The 21,665-nt window shown below is 41.0% G+C and overlaps 1 protein-coding gene across 14 annotated transcripts in view; it reads left to right on the top strand.

The window, feature by feature from the left end:
- Window positions 1–21,665, top strand: part of CD44 (CD44 molecule (Indian blood group)) — an 88,571-nt gene that overhangs the window by 40,302 nt on the left and 26,604 nt on the right. For 4 of the 14 annotated variants that reach the window (XM_061381125.1, XM_061381132.1, XM_061381126.1 and 1 more), the window contains exons 3-5: window positions 342–475; window positions 5,286–5,354; window positions 7,751–7,999. In XM_061381125.1, the coding sequence (XP_061237109.1) occupies window positions 342–475; window positions 5,286–5,354; window positions 7,751–7,999 (452 nt within the window). Of the gene's footprint in view, window positions 1–341; window positions 476–5,285; window positions 5,355–7,750; window positions 8,000–15,077; window positions 15,204–17,394; window positions 17,509–17,993; window positions 18,111–21,145; window positions 21,275–21,665 lie in introns of all 14 variants that reach the window. The other 10 variants (XM_061381130.1, XM_061381118.1, XM_061381121.1 and 7 more) reach the window with 4 other exon arrangements.

Consider the following 21,665-nt stretch of genomic DNA (forward strand, 5'->3'; position numbering starts at 1 on the left):
CCAGAGTGGATCTCACATGGTAAATACGGGGTCATTTTATCTATGACTTTGGCTTCCCTCTGCTCATTCAAACTGATTGTTGGTCACAGATTTCATTGGCAATGGATCGATTTTTTAAAAAAGGTTTTATAGAGCGCCAAGAAAATCACTTTGTCTCCATCAGTCTTGTTGGCCCCTTCACTGTCCCTCTGCTGCTGTTTTTGGCTTTTGTATAACTCCGTTGTTGAAAACTGACATGCCCAGGAAAGAAGTTTTGTACTGCAGAAACGTCCTTGGGTGGGATTTTATGAAGTCCCTAATTACACTGTTGCAGGTGGGTGACCTCTGGTTTTCTTTTGCAGGTACGGGTTCATAGAAGGGCATGTGGTGATTCCCCGGATCCACCCCAATTCCATCTGTGCTGCGAACAACACGGGGGTGTACATCCTCACATCCAACACCTCCCAGTATGACACGTACTGCTTCAATGCCTCAGGTTGGTCCCAAGTGGGTCAGCTTTAAGTCCTGAGTGGCTTTTGGCAGGCCAGCCTTCGGCAGCATGGCTGACAGTCTCAGCTTCAGTGGGGATTCATGCAGCCTCCATTCACATAACAGATGCTTGCTGCATATTTCATCAGTAGTAAAAAAGAGTCCTGTCTCCAGGGTGCTTACCTGCTATGTTGGAGAGGCCAACAGTAAGCAAATACATATGAAACCACTTTGATGAAGTCAGACAGTGACAAGTGTTGTAAAAAAGAAAGCAGAGCAAGGGACTACAGAGTGCTAGGGGCGCTTTTTTTTTTCTGAGAAGATCATCAGAGAGAGAGCCCATGAGGAGGTGGGCGTGGGAAAGCCCTGATGGGAGCGAGGGAAGGAAGCCACGGCGTGGTGGACAGCAGTGCACAGCCGGGTTCGTGGGGGCATCAGGGCATGTGCTGACAATGGCAAGGAGACATAAGAGATGCAGGTTCGATCCCTGGGTGGGGAAGATCCCCTGGAGGAGGGCACGGCAACCCACTCCAGTGTTCTTGCCTGGAGAATTCCATGGACAGAGGAGCCTGGTCTGCAGGACTATAGGGTCTGCAGTCTATAGGGTCACAAAGAGTCGGACATGACTAAAGCGACTTAGCAGGCACGCACAGGCCAGTTACCACTGAGACTTTTCTCCCTGTCTTTCTTTTTGCCTATACGGTTGGGCTCATCTTCAGAGAAGGGAGTGAACAGTACTGATGAACCTTCCTCTACTTTGGGGAAGTTAGTTCCATTGAAAAGTTTGAGAAGTCCTGGAGGGAATTGCGTGCCAAAGTAGCTGCAGTAAAGCAGTAAAGTTCAAAGCGTTGGGTTTCATTTTCTCATATGCAAATTTACTCAATATGTTAGAGTGCTTTTTATCAATTTTCTATATGTTTTAAAGAAGAGTATTTAGTGATCAGTGACACACATTCAGTATTGTGCTGGGCAGAGTAGAGTGAGAAGGAACCAGAGGCCATCTTTCTTGTCTCCAGAGTTAATCTTGTCGAAGTCATGAGATGAAAAATAAAGGAGCTAGGGAAGAATGTTTATCGAAGGAGAAATACATTCTAAATGTCTTGGATTAGAGTTGGATGATGATGGGGGTGTTAAGTGGGTGACAGATCTTGATAACCTTCTGCTCTGTGCCAGGGATCACTTTGGAAAAGATCCTTGAATCCATCTTAGCCTGAGACTGCTCAGCAGGTGGTCAGTGCCCACTGATGTGATCCTCCTTGAAAACTGGCCACAGGGACCAAAGCCAGCCCCATCTTAGCAGATGCCTTCTATAAGCTTAAAGTGTCAGCAGTATTTTTTATAAAACATGGCCTGTGGTTGACAAATGAAAATACGGCAGACCCCGAAAAGGGTTGATGGTGTTTATTGCCTCTTTTCTCAGTGGTCAGGCCCAGCACTGGTGACTTCTGTGTTAATACAAAAAACTGACCTGAATTAGTTCATTTTTGAAGTTTACTTTCAGTAAAATGCCCATTTCTGTTTGGAAAGGAGAAATTTAGGGGAAGATTCTACATTCATCTGTTTATTTATTCACTCATTTATTCAACAAGCATGCACTGGGGACTCAGGAAGCTGTCTGTCCATCTGTCACTGAGTGATTGGCTAGACTGAATAATTAACATCTCTCTTGGCTATTTTGGTGTAGTAGAGGCAAGGTTTATGAGATGCAATGTATCAGGAGGCTCACCTCAGAGTCTTTCTAACAAATCCTTCAGTTCAAGGAAACTCCACAGGCTTGATTCTTTCAGCAGTGTGATGCTCATTAAACAGAATGAAAGGCTGTTCAGTGAGGCCCTGTATCTGACATGGGAACACGAATGTATTGCACATTTGGGTCACCATCCATCTTAGTATGCCTGCCAGATTTGATATTCTTTATAAAAGTTCAGGTGAATTGGAGCATGAAGGGACTCCATTCCAACAAATGCGCTAATCATTTGCAAAACTGCCTTATTGGTTTTGACATCCTGCTTCATTCTCTTGCAACTTTATTCCTGGAAATTTCCAGTGCACTACTGTTACCTGCAATTGTCTTTGAATTTGGGGGAGGTTATTCCATCCTTGACATTCTGATCAGATCAGATCAGTCGCTCAGTCGTGTCCGACTCTTTGCGACCCCATGAATCGCAGCACGCCAGGCCTCCCTGTCCATCACCAACTCCCGGAGTTCACTCAGACTCACATCCATCGAGTCAGTGATGCCATCCAGCCATCTCATTCTCTGTCGTCCCCTTCTCCTCCTGCCCCCAATCCCTCCCAGCATCAGAGTCTTTTCCAATGAGTCAACTCTTCGCATGAGGTGGCCAAAGTACTGGAGTTTCAGCTTTAGCATCATTCCTTCCAAAGAAATCTCAGGGCTGGTCTCCTTCAGAATGGACTGGTTGAAGTCATAATCCAAGGCCTTCTTCTGGTTCTGTGTCACATAACAGTTAAATCAGAAACATCTCACGGGTCAGGTCAGTTTCTGGTGGTGTCCCCAAAATAGATCCTATAGATCTACTTTGCAGGATCTCCCAGGTTGGCTGTTTGTCCTGATTTTCAAATGAGAGAATCACTGGGAATTTTTTGAAAACAGTATAAGTCTAAAGAAATACTATTATTGTCTCCCATGACCTTCAGATTCCTCAAAAGCAGACAGAAATGTTCATCTTTTGCTCCTTGTTTATTCTGTGATCCGTCATATGTGCTGAGTTAATGCTTAAAATGAATAAAAGAACTGATAGGTCTAAAACTTCCTTTCCTTAATTCTTAGGCATTGTCATTCAGGTTTGATAAGAATGTTTCTTGACTTGTTTGTATTTGCAGACCATTTGTGGGGGGGAGTTAATATCTTAGATATGTTTACTGGAAGAATGGACTATAAGAAAATTATATTGGTGGGTTCCCCCCCCCATTCATTCAACAAAGATTTTAGTGCCTCTCTAGCCCCATCACACATAAATGTTCTGGCCAAGAAAGATAAAGTTATTGCTCATCTTGTGGAGTTTCCGTATTTCTATGGAGGTGGCAGGGGGTAGGGGATAGGAGATGTGCTATGCACAGCCATCAAGTAAAATGAACAAGACAATTTCAGCTAGTGGTGAGCCAGAAGAGGACATGAGAGAGAACAACTCTGCAGTGGTGATGGGTGTTGGGGGTGGTGAGGGGCTAGCTTAGATTGGATTATGAGGAATGACCTTTCCAAGGAGGTGACTTCTCTTTGAAGAATCTCTCTTCTGAGAAATCTTTTAATCAGCCCTTACAAGAATGGCTATTTTTAAAACCTGCTTTTCTCTAGTTGAGTGTATAAAGCTGCCAGGTGTTTCCATTATGATGTCAAAGGATAGGCCAGTAAAGGGCATCATGCCCTTTATATGTGGGAAAAGATGCTCCTAGGAACTGGGGAGCAAGCAAACCCTGCTTTATTAGACTTGTGTGTTTGTCCAAGTCATAAATACCCAGTGATTTATGGCAGGACATTTAAAATACTTGTGATAATAGGTTTCTTTGTAATAGCAGTTTGCCTGCCTGCCTCCCTCTGTCCATCCATCCTTCCTTCCATCCTTCCATCCATCCATCCGTTCACCCATCCATCCATTTATCCATCCATCCATCCATCCATCTACCAACCATCCATCCATTTCTTTGTCCTCTTTGCCAAGAAGCAGTTCTAGAAAAACTAACCTAAGAAGTCAGTTTTCCATTTCATCAGTTAAAGCACGCGTGCGCACGCACACACACACACACACACACACGAGTATAAAAACTGTAATACACAACTGAATCCAGCCTTCCTGTAACAGCGAAGCTAGCTCAAAGCTCTCTGAGTTTTTAGAGTTAACCAAGGTCCAGTTACGGAATAGAGCATTTGGGCAGGAATGGAACCATTGGTTAAAGCATTCTGCAGGCTTCCTACAGTACTCAAGGGATGGCTGGCAGGGGGAAACTGTCAGAGTTTGCTTTCAAAGGGCTTTAGACAGTGCTTTTCAAAGAGCTGCTCTCATAACATCTATGGGTGATCAGGTAGGCCCAACGTACAGTCAGAAATCATTATTCCCAAAGAAGGGAGGAAGTAGAAGATAAATGGAAGGAAGAAGAAAAGGAAGTCAGAAGTGTCTGTGATGATAATAAGCTAAAACAGAAGCCTCAGAAAATATTCTGGGCACCTGGACCAAAGGTGGACAGCCTCAGAAGCTGTACAGTTAGAAGTATTTTATTCAGAGTAGGCACGTAGGGGATTAGTTAAATGCATTAACTAATAGATTAATAAAAAGACAAAAGATTGGTTTTTTAAAAAAACATTCCTACCAAGTAAGTTCTATGTGGATTATTATAGTCTTTAGAGTCTCATGCTGTTCATGTTGATAAGTATTTGATTGCATTTGTCAGCTATATTTTTCTGTTGTTTCTGCAGATAACATTTTTTGCAGTGTTTCCCCTGTTAATTTTATAATAACAAATTTAAAAAATAACTTCTAATGTATGCCTCAGTAAAGAAAGACCATGTGTATCTTACTACCATTGTATCAACCAGCCTTCTATAATGCTTGGTATAGAGCATATACATTTGTTAATGAATGGATATGTTGGTGTGGGGACCTTCCAAAGATGTATGAAGTAAAATAAAAGTGAAAAAATGCATCACCAAGGTCAGAGCAGTTCCTAGGTGACTTGGTCAAGTTTAAGAAAATGATCTGGGATAAGTTATAGCAAAAGTCATCCTAGCAAAGAGAAACGAACATCAATTATGCTTCTGTTTTTTAGCGTTCTCATGTCTCTTTTTCTTTTCTACTTCATAGCTCCACCTGGAGAAGACTGTACATCGGTCACGGACCTGCCCAATGCCTTTGAAGGACCAATTACCATAAGTATGTATCTCTTCTAACCTTGGCTGAGTTTTCCCATTCTTGGGGAAAAGATCAGGTGCATTTCTTATGTTTCACATTTGAATGGAATAGCAGTGATTTCCCTAAGGCTAACCACAGGGCTACAGTTTACTGTCCCTTTATTGCTGTATGGTTTACCCCAATGCTTTCATTGCTCCTGAAACATCAGTCACCTGAGAGGTGCTTTCACATTCGTTGGCATCTCTGTGGACACAGCACTGTCATTTACCTGATATTTTTCCTTTATTTAACCCATCATTTTCTACTTAAAAAGCATTAATATAACTCCAAATGGAAAGCCAACACTTCTGGTTATAAGTAAAAGGTAACCTTAGAAATAAATATAAATGTAAGAAAAATTAAATAATGTTCTTAAATTCTAGCTGTTGAAGGCTCCGAGTCTGAGCCATGTTCCCTTTCTCAGAGGCAGGGATTAATACGTGTTAGAGGGAGGGACATTCTGGCCTCCCAAATTTTCTGTTTGATTCAATTGGAGTATTTAAAAATGATAATAAGAGTGCAAACTTCTTAATATGTGTTTCAACGTTATTTACACTATATCGACCTAAATTCTTCCTGATTATCCTGAGAAGTTGACACTGCAGAAAACACAGTATTTCAGCCAGAACTTTCAAACAGGTTAACTTGTTAACTTGATCTGATTGCCTCTGAGCCTCATGTTTTGAGAAGTATGACAGTGATGAGGAGGCTGGATTTCTGCCTCCTAAAAGCCAGACCCCTCGATGTGCAAGGTGACGGGAGTGCTCGTGGTGACAGGGGGATGAAAATCATTCCTGGCCCACGCAGTTCCAGCTCCCCACAGGCAGGAAGTTGCCCCTGGCCTGTACCTGACAGGAGGAAGAGGGGGCCGGCGACTGTGATGTGCTCTGTCTGCGTCGGGCCTGGTGTGAAATCCAAGTTCTTTACAGTCTGGATGATCTGAGCCTCAGTTTTCTCGTTTGAGTAATGAATCAACATATAAGATTTGTCATGAAACTTAAAAAAGATAATCTGATCCATGCCCGGCCCATAGTAGATGCTCAATAAATGCCCCATTTCCTTGGTCCCAACAGATGTTTCTCTCCACATCCAGATCCGTTCAAGTGCGGTCCTATTTCTTGATCAGATCTCCGTCTGTGAGATTATTAGGGTGATGGAGACTTTGGATTTTTTAAAATTTATATTTGATTAATAGTTCCACTTGGACAAGATAGATAAACAGAAGGAATCTTTAGTCCTGCCCATGCCACATAGTAGAAAATCATTTCAGCTAAATGCACACTTGTGCAGTGAGTGACTCATACTTGAAGGCAACACATTTAGAAGAGAACTATGAATGGAAGCCCTTCTCGCTCTTTCTCCTCATGTCATTCTAGTCATTTTCTTGTTTAAACCAAAGATTTTGATCTTTATATTCACTCCTGTGTCCTCATTTCAAGTTGAATTTCACAGATGGCAGCGCCTCTGTCAATATTTCAGCATGCTGCTTTGTTAGCCAGGACTGGGGGTTCATTGAAACTGGAAACATTTTCCACTTAGAAAGAAAATCTAATTCTTCATGGATTTGCATACCTCAGAGGTATGGTTCCAGACCACTGCAATGAAGCGAACATTTCAATAAATTTGGGGGAGTTTCCCAGCACATGTAGAAGTTACATTTACATTATGCTATAATCCAAGTGTGCAGTAGCATTGTTTTTTTTTAAAACAAATGTACATGCCTTAATTAATATTTTATTGCTAAAAAATGCTCACCATTATCTGACAACGAAGAGTTTCCACAAAACTTCTGTGTGGAAAACACAGTATCTGTGAAGCTCGATAAACTGAAGTACTAATAAAGAAGTTATGTCTTGTATTCCCTGATGAGACTGATTGCCTCTTTGTCTCCTACTTTCTCAAAATAGATGGAATTAATAGCAACGAATATTACATGTACTTGAGAAGGAAGGATAGGGACCAGGCAGGAGAATTATCATTTATTGAGCACCAGCTCTATTTTGAATACTAGGCTAAGTACTTTCCATACAATGTATCATATAGCGCTTATAACAGAAGATAGTCTCATTCCCATTTTACAGATGATGAAACTGAAGCTCAGAGGGTTGCCTACCTTGTCTAGAGCCACACAAAGCTGGGATTCAAACCTGGGGACATCTAAATACACCCTCTCCCCCGCTTTCCCACTTGCAGAGTGTGTGAGTGGGCAGGGAGGGTTCACCGTCTTAGTGCATCAGCCACTCTGTCTTCCCCACTAGAGATGTTTTGCTTAATAAAAAAAGAATAGCTCTGAAGTCACTATAAGATAAGCCACCGTCTTTCCTGTAGTCAGAATCCATCAGCTGTCAGGTTCTGACAGTGGCTCCTCTGTCTTCCAGCTATTGTAAACCGTGATGGCACCCGTTATACCAAGAAAGGCGAATACAGAACTAACCCAGAAGACATCAACCCCAGCGTCGTTAGCCCCAGCAGCCCTCCTGACGATGAGATGAGCAGCGGCTCCCCCAGTGAGAGAAGCACTTCAGGAGGCTACAGCATCTTCCACACGCACCTCCCAACTGTGCACCCGTCCCCAGACCAAGACGGCCCCTGGGTCTCCAGCGAGCCAGAGAATACCTCGGATACCAGTAAGGAGAATGAGTCACTGTGCTTTCCAGTAGCAGTTCGTTCCCAGGGATGTCTCTGGTCTATCTGAGGGACGTGAACTCGTGTGGATAGCATCTGTCTCTAGAAGGTGGTGACATGATCTGGGGAGGTGGCCTCCTGCAGTTCTCGGTGTGCTATATCATTGACTGCTACCGCTTACAGAAAAAAAAAAATATTTTTTTCCATCTCTAAGAAGTACCGTACAGGAAATTTTTCAGAAGAACATCCCTTGTTGTCTTGTCCCAGAGAAATGGTGACAGTTGAGACCTGATAACACAAGCTAGTTTCATTTTGGCACATTTCCCTTCTTGTTCTTACCCATTTATGGATAAAATTGTTTCCATAAAGTTGGGATCATAAAATATGCATACCATTTCATCTGCTACTTTTTTTTCAGGTTCATTTTATATGTTTAGGTTTTAACTTGATTTATATTCATATTGTTAACTGGGTAATAATTAGTCATACTCTCCACTCATGATTTGCTGAACAATTCCTTTGTTTTTGGCCTAAGGGAGTGTATCTGAAGGAGTTATCTGATCAAATTAAATCTACTTACGGGTTTTATATCCCAGCTGGTTGGGGAAGGCTCGTCATACTTGCTTGGTTATGTGGTAACTCATCTTTGGGACTGCTGGAGTGCAGCTATTCAAGCTCTACATGCAGTTTCTTTGGGGTTTGGCCTCGGCGTTTCACTTTCATTGGAAAGTGTTTACATCTTCCTCTGGTCTTCTCTGCTTCCTTCTTTGCTTTTCCCCCTACGGTTTGTTTTAAAACAGGTTTCCAGATTGGCTGTGTTCCTTCTGTGGAGGATTATTCAAACCCAAACAGGCCTTCTGCCTCCTGAGCAGCTTTCCTAGTATGGTGTGGATCTTTTCTCCTGGCTGCGGCTCTTGGGGGGGTGAAATTCTGGTCTCCAGAGAGTGTGGCAGAAATGTCTTGGTTTGCCAGTGCTCAAGACGGGGCCCTTTTCTACTCTTCAGAAGCCAGGGCGATTTGTCAGAGCGCTGTGAGTTAACGTAAGGTCACTTTCTTGATGGTGTTTTAAATTTCTGTTAGCAGCTTGCCGAGGGAGGGGCACAGATAAAGCTGGGATCCGGTCATTCCCCACAGATTCTTTGAAGCATTTCAAACGGCAGATATTTTCAAATTTCCCGTGATTACCCAGATCTCTGGAGACTGCGTTGCAGTATTGTCTGTAATCCTGTGAACAGTCCTTCTTTTAAAATTTATTTGTTTTAATTGGAGGATAATTACCTTACAATATTGTGATTTTTTTTGCCATACATTAATATGAATCGGCATAAGTATAACACATGTGCCCTCCATCCTGAATCCCCCTCCTACCTCCCTCCCCACCCTATCCTTCCAGGTTTGAACAACCCTTCTGGAGAGAAGCTTCTGCAAACCAAGCAGGTGGAGCTGCTAGTTACTTGCTCCTTCCTGAGTCCCCTGCCTTTCTAAAGTAACCACTTAGAAGGTGTTCAGGGAATGCAATTTTAGCAAAAGCAACAATTAGTGGTCTCAGCAGGAAGCAGATCAAGGCAGTCTTAAAGTACCATTTCCCTCCAAAGAAGAAAATCAAGACAAAATGTATCTTGTGGGAACCAGATGAAACTAACATTTAAGCTGCTAACAGCCTATAGAAAATAGTATTTCACATGTGCTTCAGGAAGGGCAATGAGGACATTTTATAAACATTCATGGCACATCCTTTAAGGACCATAGCTTTCCTGCCTTAGTCAGCAAACCTATTTTTGAAGTCCTACTATGTATCAAGCGAGTCTAATGCTTGGGACCCAGTGGTAAACACCATTAGAAGGTAATATTGAGGAAAAAGTAAGGATTAGTAACCTCATCTTTCATTCAACCAATATTTGAGGTCTGAGCGACTGGACTGAACTGAACTGAGTCAGACATTGATCTTGTTACTGGGGACTCAGAGGTGGACCTCCCTTCATGGAGCCTGTTTCCTATACAGAAATCAAGGGAATGATTTGGTTAAGTATGTTTACTTAACTAAAACATAGTTTAGCATTTGGGTTGAGGGAAGAATTGTGCTTTTCTCTTTCCAGAACACTTAGCTAAGTTTCAATAGTGTAGGAAGAGACTTATATGTCTAGCAGAGTAAGTCCAGAGCCAGCCTGAGGGTCGCGAGAGTGTTGCAGGATCCAGTGTGGCGATGCTGAATAAATCAGCTCACACGAAGAACGGTGTCAAGGAAAACAAGCAGGTGGAAACTTGAACGTAGCCTGTTCAAGTGGCAGACTCGAGAACATTGGCACTGATAAGTTCCTGAGCAGACCGTATTTTCGAAGCCGAGTGAGGAGAATCCCCAAGCGTCATAGCTATTGGACTGAGAGTTGGGACTTAGCGAGAGGGAGTGATAACAAAACCTCCCTAATGGATGAGGAGGGCAGAGGTCAAGAGGAAGGCTGGCTGAGCACCAAGAAGTGCATCTTTGGCTTGTGTGGTTGATTCCATCCTTAAGGGTCCTTGGTGGGTGGCAATAGGGAGAGCCAGTGAGAACGACCATCTGGGAAGCGTTTGACTTCCAGCAAGCCTTTTATTATAAATGTTGTTTTTGGAAGCGCCTTCCTGGAGGTATGTCGTCAGCCTTTTTGCTGTTGGTGATCTGGAATCGTTTGGAATCCAGAAACTTAAACTAATTCAGGAAGCAGACTCTTGCCTTGGAACACTCTTATCTCCTTGTCTTCTGGGTATAATTACATATACATGTATATTTATTATATGTATAATAACATATAATATAATAATATGTTTATTATTATTTTTGGTCTAGCATGGTCTACTTGTGTGGGGAAGATTGAAAACTCTGCTGGCTAGGCGAGAGCTGTTTACAGTTTCTCCAACTCTCATACACCTCTTTTTCAGAAGACAGAAATAATGCCTATTTCTGTCCTGCTCTTGTATGTTTACTTCCTGTTGGTTTCCGCCGGATGTACTAGAGGGAGAGGGTGGCCAGAATTCTGTACCTTTAATAAAGTTTCTGAGCTAAACATGGGTTGTCTGCAGGTTTTCCAGGAGGATACCCAGGTTTAGCTGGCACATCCGGCGTGAAATTGGCTCCTATCTCTCTAGTCCCTTTTATGCATATGTGTCCTTTGTAGCACAGAACATACTGTGTAAGGAGTTGACACTGAATGTGTATAGAGTTAAAGCTTTTAATCTAGAGCTCATGGGCTTCCAGTAGGCTCAATGATAAGCTGTAAGGTATTCAAGAGCCACCAGAAAAAAATATGCAACACTTTCACAACATGTATGTATAGGCTCCCTTTTTTGAGGAGAGCAGCCATAACTTATATTAGATTTTCAAAGAAGTATATGACTCAAAATGATTTTTAAAAATCTCAACTGGCTTGGAGGTTTATCCTGATGATTTTTGCCATTCTTCAGGGAAACAGTCTGGACTCAAGTCCAACTTGAGAATCAAGTGGGAGATTTCAAAATTGCAAAATGGCAATTATCCTTCCTCTAATTTGAAAAGAATCCAGAATTTCTCTAACTTGGGAAGTTTTTGTTTCCTTTCTGAAAACGCATTCTGTATGAGAATTAAAAGTGACAGAAAGTGATAAATGGATTCTTGAGAAATCTTTATCTGATTTCAACACTTGGAATATACACCCTTTGCAAAGTTCCTGCTCAAGTGTAAAGCTTGACTTGAGATTAATGAATGTGGGCGGAACTTGGAAATGCTAGTTGTCATTACAAGCTTCCTCAGGTAAAATGACAAAAAGATCCAAAAGTTACAAGCAAGCACCTCTAAAGATACTCCAAAAATAAATGAATGAAAGCAGCTTTATGAAATGCTACATAGAAGTCTTCCAGTTCATGGCTGGGTCACCTAATCAAGTAGATATAAAATCTCTTTTCCCTCACGGCTTATTAAGTTGCTACTTGATTTTGTTCTGACCCTGTATTCAGGGGGCTTCCTTTGAAGAATGAGTAACACTGTATGGATAAGCATACTGAATTTGCATTTCTGATTGTTGTCCTAAGATTCTAAGAGATTTGGGGAGCCTGGAAAGATAAAATCAGGCCTCAATCTTCTCTAATCTTCATCTATAATATATGCATACATTTTATATAGAGGACTGAGAGTAAAGTTTTTCTGGAAAGACCTCACTAAATGATCTAATTGATCCGGTTTCTTCAACTTTGTACTCAAACCACCATGCAGCAGCTCAGGAGCAATGTAATTGGATATGGTCTTCGTTTGGTAATTCACAGCCCAAGACTCAGGATCAAACAACAGCAGCAGTGACAGGTGAACTGTTACGTCTCTTGCGCCTCTGTTGTCTTGAATGCCAAGCCTTTCAGTATTAAGGGAAAGGACCTCATTATTATGTCAAAATTTCCTACTGATGCTCTGTCACCATCCTTAGGGAGAACAGAATCTGGCACCATTTGATTTAATAGAGAGGCCAATGGATCTGGGCACACAACTGGATTCTGCTCAATGTCCTACTTGTTTTCCTTCTGGCAACATGCACCTAAAATCAGAATTATTTTTCCTTCAGATCTTTGATTTAGAGATTCAATCAGAACACGTCCTCTTAAAAGAAGTCTATTAAAAAATGCATACTCCTGGTTTCCACTGATCTAATTAACACAGCCAATAATAATAACAGAGGAAAATACTGATTTACAGATGGAAAGTGTAGGCCCCGGACAATTGTTTGGACATCTGCTACCTCAACTGTAAAGTGTAGGAAGTGACCTGTGCCTGATGTAAAAATCTAGGCTTCTAACAAGCTCCCTGGATGTTTGACTATTCATTCTAAGTAGCTATAAAGTGTTTTGACTTAAGAGTTTTTGTGGGAAAAGATTCCAAGTGTGTAACAATGGGATGTTGTTAGCATATCTTCATTTACTAACTTTTGTTGTTGGAGGATATGACCATATATCAAAATAATTAGAACTTCTTTAATTCAGAAGAAGAGTTATAAAAAAGATCCTTTACAATTGCTTAGCTTATAAGACTAAATAAACTGTATTTTTTATTTTGACAAATATTCCTATAAGGAAAATAGTACTGATATTATGTTATGATTGCATATGATAGTGATTAAGATAACATTGGAGGGGTGGGGGAGAGATTGAAGGCAGAATTTAAATAATGGTATTTTTAAAATGTTTACAAGGTTTATCTTCATCAGACAAATGTTGTGAAGGAAAAGGTCTTGTCAGTACTTCTCCTTGGACCACTTCTGGGCTTTCTTGATAGCTAGAAAAAAGAAGTCTAATTCGCCTTACTATTGTATTTGGGGATTTAATGATGGTTTCAGCCTCTCTGCTTGAACTTTTCTCAGTTTTTGTATCTACTATTTTCTGGCACTAGTGGTGAAGAATTTGCCTGCCATTGCTGGAGACATAAGAGATGTAAGTTCGATCTCTGGGTTGGGAAGATCCCCTGGGGAAGGAAATGTCAACCCAGTCCAGTATTCTCACCTGGGAAATCCCATGGAGAGAGGAGCTTGGTGTCCGTAGGGTCGCAAAGAGCTGGACACTACTGAAGTGACTTAGCACACAGCACTATTTTCCACTATTCTTCTGACGCACATCATCGCTACAGAAATGGCAGTCTTTGGAAGTTTCCAATCAAGACTGGCTTCTAGTCTTGTTAGTGAGATCATTGGGTCACTTCAGTTTGTCTTTCCTGATTGAGTATTCTATTTTCAAAAACGGAGTCTCAAAATGTTCTGTTCTGCTTTGCAAAATCTAGCATTGATGTACAAGTAACCGTGGGCAACGCTGTTTGGAAATTTGGACTCTAACTGGAGAAAAGTGGAATGGCATCTCTTCCAGGCTTTCACCTCAGCTGCCCCTCTGCCATGTGTCTGATATTGTTGGGGCTATGTCTCTGAGGCTGTGGGCAGATGTATTACACCCTAGATTCTTGGAGGATGATATTGGTTGACCAAGATAGAGGGTAGAAGGTGAATAAGGTCAAGGCTGGAACTCTGAAGAGCTGGATTTTAGAAGCACAGACTGTTACTTGTTCAGTCGCCCAGTTGTGTCTGACTCTTTGCAAGTCCATGGACTGCAGCACACCAGGCCTCCCTGTCCCTCACCATCTCCCAGAGTTTGCCCAAGTTCATGTCCATTGCACTGGTGCTGCCATCCAGCCATCTCATCCTCTGACGCCCTCTTCTCCTTCTGCCTTCAATCTTTCCCAGCATCAGCGTCATATGTGGAGAGGATCAATGTCTTGTTCAGTCAACATTTCTAATCATCTGATCTTGTACACAGTCTGCAAAATGATCTTTCTGATGGTGAGGAATAGAATACTTTCTGTAAAAGCTCATTGGTGGATAGTTCTGATTATCACCTTTTTATTTCTATTTATGTATTTATCTATTTAGCTGCACAGAGTCTTCCTTGTTTCTCACAGTCTTTCTCTAGTTGCGGCAAGCGGGGGCTACTTTTGGTTGTGGAGCGAGGGCTTCTCATCAGTTTTCTGGTTGTATGCCAAAATAATTTTGGGAACTGCCGTGTAGCCTTCATTTGCGTTCAGAGTTACAGAAATCAAATGCTAGAGAAGATCAAATCTAATAGCTGGGTGAATAGCAAATTGTGAATACAACTGAGGGATTTTTAGAAATGATTGACATGTGTTTAGATTCCAAGGTATTACTGAAGGTGGCTTAACACAACAAATAGGCACGTGTGAAACTTTTTTATTCTGTTCTTGACAGCCTAGCTTTCATGGCATATGCTTAATAATAAATGCATCTGAAAGCATGGGAGAGTTTATCGGCGTTTTTCTCTTTTACTTCTTTGGCAAGGTTATGTCTATATTTATTCTTTTAACTTCCTTGAAAAGAGTATTCCATTGTAAAGATCATACCCAATTGTCTTTAGATCTATACATTAGCTTGAGACCAGAATATAACAATTTGGAGTATAGAAGTCAAATCTCTCACTTCTTTCTTATAATCTTGGGAATTCGATGTATGTTCTGTGCCTGTTTTTCTTCCTTTGTGAAATGGGTCACTTGGCATTCAGCTCAGCTACTAACGCAAGTCACCACAACAGGTACGGATTCAAGTATCATCTCAGCAGGCTGGGAGCCAACTGAAGAAAATGAAGATGAAAGAGACAGACACCCCAGTTATTCTGGATCAGGCATTGGTGATGATGAAGATTTTATCTCCAGCACCAGTAAGAATAATCAATTCCTATAGAACCATCTGTGCCAGGCTTATCGATTAATCTGAATGAAGCCCGATAGGATCTTTCTTGGGAAATAGTTAATATGAGAAATGAGCATAAGCCTGTGATCACAGGTTAGTTATGCATTGATGAGATTATGAAAGAAGAAACTGATTTTTTTTTTAATGGAAGCCAAAATATCTTTGGAGGAGACATGGAGGAACTCTTTTATAAAATTCTCAATGCCTCATGTAAATCCTTCCTGTTTTGTTTATTTATGTGTTAAAGCTGAGCTATAACATGACAGTGCCAATTATTAAAGACAAATAGGCTAGCCATTGGGTCATAGTATCCACGTTTGTGACAGTTATAAAACTCTTTTGAGACTAGAGATGGAAATTGAGCTGAAAGGTCCTTTAAAAAATCAAAAATTGGTCTAATACTCTGCCAGATAACTGAGTTTCCTATACTTACCTGTTCATGAGCTAAGATACTGCTGAACGAGATGAGACTGCTGAAACTGACTCCATCACAGCTCTGCCTTTTTTTTTTTTTTTAAAGAAAAGATGTGCCTTTGGGGTGCTAAGTGAGCTCTCTCAGGTCACCAAAGTCCAGTCTGTCCTATTTGAACCTGAGAGCGTCATCCCCAAAAGTATAGCATCCCAGGAGGAAGGGGTCCAAAAGAATAGCTTAGACCTGAAGGCATTTGAGTATATGACATTTGAGTATATGACATTTGAGTATATGCCATTGGTACAACAACTACTTGAGGTGAACTATATGCTTTATATCTAAGCTGTATTCCTTAGCTGGACACCCCTGCAGAGCTTAGAAACTAACAAGGGAGCTCCCTTAGTAACTTCAGAAAGAATACCAAATACCCTCAAAACACTGGAGCTTTACTATTATACTGTCTGTTGGGTTCAGGATATAGCCGTATCTTCTAGGTTAGGCATCGGGAAAGATGTGGTCTTGATACTTGAGAAACTAAACCCTCTTAAATGGCAAGCCAAACAGATCAACCTGAAAATAAATTGTATGCTCAGGCTCCGGGGGGAGCTTCCCTTGATATCATTTCGTGTCTGCGGCATATTTTTCCATCTCAGCTCGCTTTTCTTCTTGGCACCTATGCGGTTAATTGAGCTGGATGCCCACTTCCTTCTATTGGGGTATGATAACTGCCAGTTTTTCATACTAATTGAGAACGTAGTTCATGATTTTACCTGATTTTATTAACTTGTGAAATAAAATCCAATAGTCTTATCATTCTGAAAAGAGTTTTGTATTATTTGGGTATCAAAATAAAGTTTGAAAAAATTAGGATGGATTTGCAAATAACCTTTCCAAAAGACGTTGGTTCTGATTTTGTCATGATTCTTCTGTCGTGTGCGTCTCTTCTTCCAGCCCTGTCATGTTTGGGGGTGACAATATCAGGGCAGTGGTGGATGTCTGCTGCTTTTTATTTTAGGGGCGCTGCTGCAATGGTGGTTGGCTACCTATGGTTTTTCCTACTGAATGTATGCATCTTGGTTTTCTTTTCATTGGCTATGAATGGCTTGCTCATGAAATGCTCTGTATTTGATGAGAATTTCTGACGTGTTTGATAAATATTCAGAAATACATAGCTCATCACATGGCTGTTCTAGGTAGATATTCTGCCTTTGAATCGTCAGTAGGAAAGCTCTGGCTCCTCAGGGTGTTTCTTTCCCCATCATGCTACTAACGAAGTAAAGTGGTCATCACGGCATAACTTTCAAGCATCTACTCTTCAGCTCGAGCATCTACTGTAAGCACGCCTGTCGGTGTTAGAGATTCCTTGGGTTTTCAAGTGCAGAGGGTTGTTACAGACTGCATGGATGTGCAATGCGTTGATGTCTTTGGTTCTCCTCGGTGGAGGGCTGGTGTTTTCAAAGCTGTCCTTCCTCCTGCTGCAGCTTCTTTGGCTGCTTTCTCCAGGAGATCTCATGTTCTGACCTCCATGTGTTCTCTGACAGAATGCGAAGGACACTGAGATACTTAACAGTATGGCTGAGTCAAGCTGAAGCCACTCTCCACTGTCCCTTCATTTCTGCTCCACCATCTATACAGCCTGGTATAGATGAATGACTCTGTAGACTACAGAAGGGAGAAATGTACAAAACAAATGGTGAAGGCTCAAGAAATAACATTCTCCTAATTACTTGAATCATCATTGTCACAGTTTCTACCACACCACGGGTTTTTACCCACCCACAAGAGAACCAGAATTGGATCCAAAGGAACCCAGACCATTCGAATCCAGAAGCATCACTTCAGACAACCACAAGGATGACTGGTAATGGGTTATGCATACTTAAAGAATTTTTTTCCCCCCTCAAAGTCTTTGGTGCTGCAAATGTCAATCATCAGGACACAGTGGGGAAATTTAGTTAATATTTCATCACAAATTCTTAATGAACTTTCATGAGCTTGAAACTTGATTGAAACTTGAAACTTGAAGCTTGAACTTCCATTCAGCTTGAGTCATTTGTCAATTATATCATCTGGGCATAAGATATTTTACATTGCTTCATTATAAAACTGAACATGTTAAAGTAGTTTGCGGGGCTGCCCTTAACAAAATTCTATGCACTTTGGTTTTCTCTTGGGAGAGATTAGCGATATCATGCAAAAGTATTAAGAGTTGATGCTCAGAGGTACTACTTAGACATTGAACCATTAGATGGCACGTACTTTAATGAAAAAAAAAAAAACAACACACAGAACCATCAAAAACCGGTTGATAAAAAGTCACAATGTATATAACCATCGTCACGACAGATGTGGACAGAAGTAGTACCAGTGCTTACGGAGAAAGCTGGACCCAGGAACCACACTCCTCTCGCAGTCACCATGGGTATCATGATGAAGAGGAGACCCCGCATTCTACAAGCACAAGTAAGAAGGATGGCAGTCAGCAGTTCTGGTGTAGTTGAGTAGTGAAGTCACTCCAGAGAGTAGGGAAAAGACATGGGCTACATCTTCTATCTCCACACAGTAATTTCTTTTATCCCCAGAGCATAAAAAGCTGCCAAATCTGCACATGGTTTCTTAGAAATGGGAATTAAAAATACTAACTTGTCAGGTTGCCCAAAAGGCCAAAATGTTTAAAAATATCTAAGATATGGTTTTTTGTGTTAAAGATTCCCAGAGGCTCCATCTGCGGAGTTTGTGTGTTTTTACGAAAATGTCTGAAGGAGAGTGTGTTCTTTCGGTGCTTAGCAGTGGCATGTAAAAGAAAGGGTGACAGGTGCAAGGATCTTGGCAACTCTTTGCTTTCTGTAAAGATCTTTGCGAAATCCAGCTTCTTTTTCACGTTCTGTTTCTCACCCCATTGTAGAAACACCTCCCTTGTCCTCTTGGGAGGAAAGACAGTCACTTAGATGGACTATATTTGAATTCCTTGACTGTTCTTTTTCTGTTTTTAAGCTCAGGGTAATTTGGGGGAAGGCTTTGATGCTGTTTTTACTTATATGCAAACATCTCAGGTTTCCTAAAGCAATTTCAAGTCTTTCTACTGGCCTATGAGGATAGGACAAAAAAGAAGTAAGTATATTCTCTTCTTTTTTTGTCTCTCTCTCAGAGATGCCTATATTTGGTATAAAAGAAGCTTTAATTTAGGATGACAGCTCGTAGCATTATAGAAATTATAGTTCAACCATGGTTCTTATAGCCTTAAACACTCCAAAAGCAAAAAATGTAAGAAACAATCACTAAAAGCCAAAGGAGTGTGGGAATCCATGGTTTGAAGATGTCTTCAGACAAAAAAGAAACTTTCAGACATCAGCTAGGACTGAATAGATTAGGACTGAACATCCTGAGCATTGTGACCTTGCCTGGTGGCTTGGACAGTAAAGAATCTACCCACGATGCGGGAGACCTGGGTTTGATTCCTGAGTTGGAAAGATTCCCTGAAGAAGGAAATGGCAACCCACTCCAGTACTCCGATATTGTTGCCTGGAGAATCCCCATGGACAGAGGAGCCTGGCGGGCTTTGGTCCAGGGGGTCGCAAAGAGCTGGAAGCTACTAAGCACAGCACAGAGCATTGTACTGAATACACCCAACAGGCCTGCGTCTCATTATTGACCACAATAGATTTGATATACATATGAGGATTATGGGCTGAGTTAACAAAGTCTAATGAAATAAGAAACAGACATAAGAGAAATAAATAAGAAACAGAAATTTCTTCAGAATGGGATTCTGTACCAGTCCCTTTGGGTCCTAATAGTTTATCTTAGAAATTATTAAGACAGTTTGTACCTAAAAGTTTGTATTATTTAAGTGTACTATTTAAGAGGCTGGGAATTAATGAGCCTATTGTCAAAAAGTAGTGGGGGAGGGGGATGAATACTGGAGGGTAGCTGAAAAACAGGACATAACAAAACTTAACACAGAGTGGCAGCTGCTTCAGCAATTCTTTTATGAGGACTTGCAAAACATCAAGTGATTCTGGCTGGCGATTTCTAGGCTTTATCAAAAAAACATCTACAGCTTCTAGAAGAGAGTCAATCTTTGTATTTGCAATGGAAATCCTATAGTCTGCTAACCCATATTTTGAAGACAACAGAGGGTTACTGGCTATTTAAAGGATCATTCTGTTTATAAAGATAGTGGTAGAGTACAGAATAGTGTGTGCATTTTTTTCTTTTTCTTTTCTTTTTGACTTTAATCAGTTTATATTTGGGTTAAATTTTCTTTTTTCTTTTTTTTTGGTAATTACATCCAGTGTTGTTTCTATCTTCATTATTTGTCAGGAGGTAGTGATTTAATCAGGGGAGGTAAAACTTAAGATTTTTATTTTTTCCCCTCCCTCTGGATAACCTGTTAACTTCAGGAATGTTTTGGCCAATGCAAGGGTAAAATGAGGGCAGTAAGTTTTATTTTTTTAAATGTCTTTGCTGTTGTCAAGTCACACACATTATTTTCTAAAATAATGAAATAAGTTTTACAAGCTGCAAACTGTACTTCAGCCTGGCAAGTTTATACAGTCTCTTTTTCTTTTTTTTATTGAGGTATAGTTGATGTACAGTATTTAACACTCTCATTTTCTTGATGAACAGAACTTCAGTGTTAGTCACAATGGATGAAAATGTCAATGACTTTCTGATTCTTCCCAAAGGCACCCTGGTACAATTTTATTTCATTCATTTTGTCCTTTTTAAAACTAGACAATTACAACATTGAGTGCTTGAAATTTTAAGCCTGTCACATGCTCTTATAAAGCCAAACACTGGTTAGAAAGGTTTTAGATAATGTCAAACATTGGCTAGAAGAGTTTTCTTCTACTGAATTAAATTTGTTAAAATGTGATTTTGACAATTTTAGAGGCTCCACAGACATAACCTCATAACATGTCAGTGGAATAACATCTCAATCATTCCCAGCATCTTTCGTGCTAGGCAAATGCACTGCTGGTACATTTCCCAGTGTGTGCGATGTTGAGTCATATGACCACTATTTGAGAAGGCTTCCTTCCTTCCTACTAGGCTGATCTCATCATAGATTGTTATATAATATACTCCTCTCCCTCAAATCACTGAAGACAAGAGGTTAATTTTTTGAATAAACAGTTCTTTCAGGCAGGGTATGTGAGGCCATAAACTCTAGTAAAATGAGAATAGTACTAGGAATTCATAGACTGTGATCTAGTTATAACTGTGCTGATCTGGCGATGTGATTTTGAGCAAATCACAACTTCTCTGGGCCCCAGTTTTCTCACCTGAAAGACTAAAGGATTTAGACTAAAGTCTAAAGACTAAAGGCCATCTGATTTCTAATATCCCCTTCAGAGTTACCAGTGGTCTCTCTCTTTCTTGCTGTTCCTTTCTGCCTCCTGTCCCACCTGTATATGTGTTTAAGGTAGAAAGCTATGTTTTGGTAAGGAAAGTAATTGAACAGTAACAGCTCACCATGGACATTCTTCTCACAGCCCAGGCACCCACTACTAGTACAGCAGAAGAAACAGCTACCCAGAAAGAGCAGTGGTTTGAGAGTGGAAGGCCTGGGGAATTTCCCCAAACACCAAAAGAAGACTCTCATTCAACAGCAGGGACAACTGGTAATGCATGGGCTCACAGGCAGACTTGGGTGAAAATTTCCTCGGGTGTTAAATGCCGGGCATTAAGGACAGTGAACAAGAAAAACTGGAAATAATTGTCACAAGATGTTACAGTCTCTTAATCAATGACCATGCAGTCACATGGTAACAGAGCCAGCCCTTATGTGCTCATAATAAATCACAGAAATGGATACAGACACAGAAAGGAGACACAGAGAATATGTCCTTGCGCGTGTCACTTTCGGATCTAATGTCGGCATCCCCTGGGGAGACTGTAGAAGAGACTCTGATCGTATAAAATACTACCTTTTCTTTTGTAAAGGAATCTTCTCCATGATGTGGGTCCAGGCTTTACAACACAGTTCTATAAAATACTGGGCTTGTTAGAAGG

The sequence above is a fragment of the Bos javanicus genome, chromosome 15, assembly GCF_032452875.1.
Source record: "Bos javanicus breed banteng chromosome 15, ARS-OSU_banteng_1.0, whole genome shotgun sequence".
In the NCBI taxonomy this organism is placed as follows: Eukaryota; Metazoa; Chordata; class Mammalia; order Artiodactyla; family Bovidae; genus Bos; species Bos javanicus.